Below are 7,473 nucleotides of genomic sequence, written 5' to 3'. Positions count from 1 at the left end.
GGTTATGGATCTTTCATTTCTTCATTCAATTCCTTCATTTGTTATGTGAGAGCACCTGAGTGTGTGTCTCTCACTGGGCCTGTGCTGGTGCAGGGTGTGAGTGGGGAAAGAAAACAAGGTCCTCTTCTTTATCCTGTCATGCCAGTGACATGGACACTTTGGGAAACAGAGAATTTCAGGTTCAGTGATAGGGGTTAAGATCTGAAGGGGAGGCACGGACATTTTTTGCACTGACTCTGACGGTTGAAGCAGGTAATTTAGTTCTGGAGTGCAGACTAATCAGTTGAGCATTTGTTCTCACTCCTCTGAGGTTTGGATGCCTAAGAAGAGAGGATTTCAGCCAATAAATGACTACGGGGTCCTTGGAACCCAGTAATTCCTCACTTCTGGTGGAGGAGAGGATGGGCCTGTGGCTGCAGACAGACCTCATGTGACCATGATCTGCGTTTTGTGTTTGCGTGATTCTGGTTCAGTGGCTGTGTCTTCTTTTTTTTTTCTTGTTTGGACATTCGTATTGTTGCCTCTTTTTATTTATTTTTTATTTTTATTTTACCCATCAATTCATCATTTATATCAGGTATAACTCCCAATACAATCCCTCCCCCCTCCCCATGATAGGCCCCAGTGTGTGATGTTCCCCTTCCCGAGTCCAAGTGATCTCATTGTTCAGTTCCCACCTATGAGTGAGAACATGCGGTGTTTGGTTTTCTCTTCTTGTGATAGTTTGCTAAGAATGATGGTTTCCAGCTGCATCCATGTCCCTACAAAGGACGCAAACTCATCCTTTTTTATGGCTGCATAGTATTCCATGGTGTATATGTGCCACATTTTCTTAATCCAGTCTGTCACAGATGGACATTTGCGTTTATTGCAAGTCTTTGCTATTGTGAATAGTGCCGCAATAAACATACGCTGTGCCTTCCTGTGCCTCAGTTTTCTCTCAGTCAAATAAGCTAAATGGTGAATGGACTGTGGTTTTTCATGCTATCTGTGAATAAATTGTAAATTCTTCACAGTCACCTGACCTCATACTTGGCATAGTGGAGGTGTTCACACAAACAGTAGTTATTATTATTCACTTCCATGAGAGAACACCTTTAGGTCAGATCCCTGTGGACAAGCTGCTGCCAGGTACATTTTCTCTCTTCTGTTTCTGCTTCTGGGGACATGAGACTTTCTATGGAGTGTCCTAAGCCTCGCAAGGCAGTTGACTGATGGCCTACAAAGCTTGTCTTTCTGTCCTCTCCACTCTGAGTCTCAGGTGAAGAAAGCTCTGTCCTTGCCCAGATGAGGCTCTGAGGGCTGAGCCCTGGCTGGTGAGCAGCTCCAGGAGACACAGTCCTCAGACCGCTGGTGAATCCTTGGTCCCAGTAAGCTCTGTCACAACCCAGCCCTGGCACAGACTCCTCAGCTTTATCTGGAGTAAGAATTTAGGGACAGCGGTCTGGGGTTGAGGCTTCTAGGGCTGAGCATTTCTGAGAGTATCTCAAGGGGCCTCTTAGGCAAAGCCCTACTCAGTTCTCCAGGGTCTTTCTCAGGGTCAAGTTGATGAAGAGGACATGAGGTGCCTGGCTGAGACTGATCTCCTCCTGCTGAGCACCCGCCGTCAGACTGTCCTTCCTGTGCAGCAAGTGTCTGCAGGGTCTGGAGGCAGGAAAGGAATTCTGATCTGTTGTAGTTTGTCTCCTCTGTGTGTCCTGCACTAAATGCCGAAACCCCAACATGGGACATAATGCAGAGAGGGACACAGGCACAGTTGAGGCCTGACAATCCTGTGTGTGCAAACTGGAAGTGACCCCCACCCCCCAACACCCAGGGATCATGTGGAATCACTCACGGTATAAGGTGAAGTGTCCAGTTACTCATTTAGTCCCATCACCTCGCTATGTGATTTGAATGGTGTAGGATCCTGTGTCATTCTGGGTGTCATTCTGGATCAACAGGGATGCATTGGGATATATAGTTTCTCATCCACTGTATGTAGGCCCAAATATAATCATTTCAGTGTCTATTGTATATGCTGTAATGTAATGGTGGAGGTCCATTATTTGCCCTTTGTACCAGATGTAGGCAGCAACATTCTGGGGCAAATTGTGGACAAGTAACAGAGCATCCTTCCCCTCAGAAACTTTGGTTGGCTGGGCTTCAATCGTGACTTGGGCCATGGTGGGCGAGTTCCTGAAGATTAAAAGTGATGCTAGGAGGTGGAGAGAGCATCAGTCAATATTGAGAACTATGTATTGGGGTGAAAAGATGGGGCCCTGGGTCCTGAGAAGATCTCTTCAATCATCAGCCTTGAACACACACACACACACACACACCCCTTTGTGTGTGTGTGTGTGTGTGTTTTCTTGTCCTACTGTCCTATTGGGTCAAGATCAGCGGCACAACCCCCATTCCTTCGACACTTCTGACCTCGGCAATTTTCTCTTTGAAATCCTCTTCACCAGGGGTCTGCATGGCTCCCTCCACACTGTCCTCAGGTCCTGCTCACATCAGGGCATCCTTAGACTTCTTTCTTCACACCTCCTTCAGAGACCCTGGGTCTTCCATTTCTGACCTTTCCGTCCTCTGCTCCCTCCGGAGCTCTTGTCAACACTTGACTTCACATTCTAAATCTCTTTGCATGTCTGTCTTCCTGCCCATGAGAGCATGAGCTCCATGAGAACAGGGACGTTTGTGATCTGGGTTGCACCCCATTGCCTGGGACAGGCTGCAGACTCCTGCAGATGTGAGGGTTCCCAGGACCTCCATGCCAGAGCTTTTTTTTTTCTTTCCCCAATTGTTGAGGTTTTTTTGCTAAGAACAGTGTTTCATGTCCTACTTATATTTTCATTTGAAGTGTCATCCGATAATAGTTATTATTATCATTTTTCAAAATGTGGTGTCCAGTGATGATTAACCAGGAGAACAGAACACTTGAGATTTTCCTACCTCTTACCAATTACAGTTCAATGTGATTTTCCTGTTGTGACCCTGTCCCTCTCTGGTATATTTTCCCCTATCCAGGCTCCAACAGAGCCTTCTTTACTATATTTTTTTCTTTTTATTTTTGAGACGGAGTCTCGTACTGTCTCCCATCAGAGTCATGAGAGAATGAGTAGTGTGGCTTCTTTAATTGGCAGGTTAGACTGAGAAAGTTACCGAAGAGAAAGGATTTGAAGGAGAAGATGGTTGCAAGCAAGAAAAATGGGATGGTGAAAGGAAAGGACTGAAAGGAATGTTTACAGAGGGCTTATCAGGTACCAGGCTCTGTGACTAATGTCTTACACATGTTAATTTACTCTTCCACTGTCATTTTCTGATGCAGTAAGAGTCAGCCTTACACTGCAGATGAGGAAAGAGGCTGAGGGAGGCCAAACGAGTGGCCTAGGGTCATCCAGCCACTTCATAGCAGAGCTAGTATGTTTCACTGTGGTTTGTGCAAACAGAAAAGTGAGACATGGAAGGAAGGCAAAACGTATTATTGTTGCGGGTAACGTTTATGAAAGTGACCTGTATGAGACAGAATAATGGTCTCTTAAAAATTTCCACATCCAGGCAGGGTGCGGTGGCTCACGCCTGTAATCCCAACATGTTGGGAAGATGAGATGGGCAAATCACGAGGTCAGGAATTCGAGACCAACCTTGCCAACATGGTGAAACCCTGTTTCTACTAAAAATGCAAAAATTAGCTGGGCATGGTTGCGGGCACCTGTAATCCCAGCTACTTGGGAGGCTGAGGCAGGAGAATCATTTGAACCTGGGAGGTGGACGTTACGCTGAGCTGAGATCACCCCACTGCACTCCAGCCAGGGCAACATGAGTGAAACTGTTTCAAAAAACAAACAAACAAAAAATCCATATCCTAAGACTTGGAACACATGCATTTATTTTCTTGGAAAAAGCACTGTTCAACGGTGATGCAGTTGATTATCTTCAGATGGAAAGCTTATTCTGGATTATCTCGGTAGCGCCCAGTGTCATCATAAAGGTCCTTGTAGGTGAAAGAGAGAGGCAGGAAGGTCAGGGTGAGAATGATACAGCCTGAGAGACTCCACTAGCCATTGCTTACTGTGAACATGTGTGACAAGACAAAATTACAAATAATTTAGTTATATATGTAATTAGCTTTTATTTGTCATTTATGATTTGGGGCAGCTCTCCCTCTACAGATACAGTGATGACTCCCCCTGGGCAATACAATAACATAACAGTAGGTTTTGTCAAATGTGGATCAGTAAACAAAGCCATAGAAATAAATTGATTGGTTAACATCAGAGTACTTCTGGTCCCTTTTTTTGGTAAAAGTTAAAGCAGAAGGGACTTCCTGATTATGCTCACTCAGGTAAACTGGAATCATTTTTACAGAAAAATATGATCTGTTGTGAGAGCTATCTGCTCTCACAGATACCAATGTTGCTTTCTGATCATTCCTCTGGAAGCTTCATCTCAGAGGTGTACCCGGCCCTGTGACCTGTGGGGTGTGAATCTGCCCCTAGTGGGGATGTCTCTCAATTAGCCTACTCAGGAGTCAGGGGCCCACTTGAGCAGGCAGTCTGTCCGTTCTCAGGTCCCAAACTCCATGCTGGGAGAACCACTACTCTCTTGAAAGCTGTCAGATAGGGACATTTACATCTGCAGAGGTTTCTGCTGCCTTTTGTTTGGCTCTGCCCTGTCCCCAGAGGTGGGGTCTACAGAGGCAGGCAGGCCTCCTTGAGCTGTGGCAGGCTCCACCCAGTTCAAGCTTCCTGGCCACTTTGTTTACCTACTTAAACCTCAGCAATGGCAAGTGCCCCTCCCCCAGCCATGCTGCCTCCTTGCAGTTAGATCTCAGACTGCTGTGCTAGCAATAAGGGAGCCTCCATGGGCATGAGACCCTCTGAGCCAGGTGTGGGATATGATCTCCTGGTGTGCCACTTGCTAAGACCCTTGGTAAAGTACAGTACTAGGATGGGAGTGACCTGATTTTCCAGGTGTTGTGTGTCATGGTTTCCCTTGGCTAGGAAAGGGATTTCCCTTCCCCCTGCACTTCCCAATGAGGCGATATCACACCCTGCTTCCACTCTCATTTGTTGGGCTGCACCCACTGTCCTGTACCCACTGTCCAAGACGCCCCAGTGAGATGAACCTGGTACCACTGCTGGAAACGCAGAAATCACCCGTCTTCTGTGTTGCTCACCCTGGGATCTGGAGGCTGGTGCTGTTCCTATTTTGCCATGTTGGCACCACTCCCTCCTTTACGTTTTTTTTTTAAATGGAGTCTCACTCTGTGGCACAGGCTGCATTGCAGTGGCATGATCTCGGCTCACTACAGCCTCCGTCTTGTGGGTTCAAGTGATTCTCCCACCTCAGCATCCAATGTAGCTGGGATTATATTGTGGAATCTGGCCAGCAGCCCACAATGCAAAGGCCTCTTTCTTTGTTCCCAGGTGGATTCGCAGGTCAAGAAATAAAACACGCACACATGATAGTGAAAGCTGGGTCCAGCGGGGTCTTTGCCTTCTGGTCCTGTGATGCCACCAATACACTGGACATACCAGCATTGATTATTACATTTAGTGAGGGCAGGGGTAGGTTAATGAGGGAGTCAGGGTCATTTGATTATGAGGTGAGATGGTCACATGGGGATGAAGTCATTCTTTAACGTAACATCGGTATGCAGAAGTACAGTATACAGAGATAAGAATTTACAAAATAGTGTGGGCGTCAACAATTTCTAACTCAGCTGTAAAACAGAAATATAGTCTATCTATATTCTATGATTAGCAAGATATTAATCAGCAGTAACAGTTGCAGGAAAAGCTGGTTGCAAACAATCAATAGAAACAGGACATGTAGCTAGACAACCGGTTTAACCAAAAAATTATCAGAAGGGAGTATGCCTAAACCCTAAAGAGACCTAGAAGAGCCGTGGCAAGATAAGTGCATTTAAAACCCTGTCTTATCCATATGAACAGGCGCCCCTCATGTGTCCATTTATAGGCTCTCCACAAGGGTTGCATTCCATTCCCAGAGCTATGAACATCTGTTTTTCTGGGATAGGAATCTTGGTGTTGTGAAACCTCACTGACTACATGTCCATTTATAAACTCTCTGCAGGGGGAAGTACATCACGCACTGTTGGCTCATTCTGGCAGCCCATCCTGGCATTGTCTTTACACAATCCTGCATGCAATTTTGTATTTACAATAATCAGGAGCATTTCATCTTTTATTCCATTGCAGTAGTTTCAGGGGGTCTCCCTACAGAACTACAGGTGCACGCCACCACACCCAGATAATTTTTGTATTTTTAGTAGAGACAGGGTTTCACAATAGTGACGAGGCTGGTCTGGATCTCTTGACCTTGTGACACACTTGCCTTTTCCTCCCAAAGTGCTGGGATTACAGAGGTTAGCCACTGTGCCCGGCCCATCAACCACATATTTTCTTGAGTTTTTGAATTCCAGCCCAAGAGAAACAATTTGATATTTGAAGGATGGCTGCACGCAAATAAAAATGTTTTTAGATTGCACCACATGAGGGAGACTACCAGTATGACTATCAGGATGAAAATGTCAAGAGTTTTGAATATGCACCTTAGGCAAGATACAAACCAACTACAATAAAGTAGATTAAAGAAGAAGCCAGAAGAGTCTAATCATTTTAACCAGGCAGCACATTTGTTGATTTTTACAACTGAGTCTCTATAATACCTGATGTATTTATCCATGTGCAACAAGAAGTGTCAGAAACTGCACAGGCTCCCACTTGTTTAGCTGGTAGAGAGCAATTCTATTTTCTAGCATTGCATGTCTATGTTAAATTAAAACAGGGAGTGAGAAGAATAGGCAAGTATAGAAGTAGAAGCCTCAAAAGAAATCCATACATTTGAGGAAAAAGTTCAGTTAAAGGTGCAGCTAAGGGCAGTTTTTGGGTGGACTAAAAGATCTTTTGTTATATAAAAATGTGCAGGGCAGGTGTGGTGGCTCACGCCTGTAATCCCAGCACTTTTGGAAACCAAGGCGTGTGGATCACCTGAGGTCAGGAGTTCAAGACCAGCCTGACCAACATGTGGAAACCCCATCTCTACTAAAAATACACAATTAGCCTGGTGTCATGGTGCATGCCTATAATCCCAGCTACTAGGGAGGCTGAAGCAGGAGAATCACTTGAACACAGGGGGCAGAGGTTGTGGTGAGCCAAGATTTTGCCATTGCACTCCAGTGTGGGCAACAAGAGAGGAATTCCATCTTAAAAAAAAAAAAAAGTGTTTTTCACATGATATATCTAACACCGTTAACTTACTCTCAGAAGCTACTTCTTGTGAAATTCTAGGTACAGCATTATTCTGGAAAGCAAAGGAGACAGGCATAAGTGAGGACAAATTAAGAGAGGTAAGAGTCTCACAATGATTGATAGTCTTGTTCTGACATCTTGAGAAAAGCTGTCCACAGTGTAAAGTCATCAACTTGCTGTCGTGGTTTACAATTTAAGTGTCTCTAAGTTATGG

At 45.2% G+C, this 7,473-nt stretch overlaps 1 protein-coding gene across 1 annotated transcript in view; it reads right to left on the bottom strand.

The window, feature by feature from the left end:
- Positions 1-1,097: 1,097 nt before the first annotated feature.
- The window catches only part of LOC113219756 (putative pregnancy-specific beta-1-glycoprotein 7), a 32,356-nt gene continuing 25,980 nt past the window's right edge, over positions 1,098-7,473 (bottom strand). The window contains 2 exon segments of the mRNA XM_026447333.1: positions 1,098-1,417; positions 3,145-3,211. Coding sequence (XP_026303118.1) covers positions 1,098-1,417; positions 3,145-3,211 — 387 coding nt within the window.

The sequence above is a fragment of the Piliocolobus tephrosceles genome, chromosome 21, assembly GCF_002776525.5.
Source record: "Piliocolobus tephrosceles isolate RC106 chromosome 21, ASM277652v3, whole genome shotgun sequence".
Classification (NCBI taxonomy): Eukaryota; Metazoa; Chordata; class Mammalia; order Primates; family Cercopithecidae; genus Piliocolobus; species Piliocolobus tephrosceles.
The sequence above is the reverse complement of the archived record's forward strand: the minus strand, read 5'-3'. Positions and strand labels throughout refer to the sequence as shown.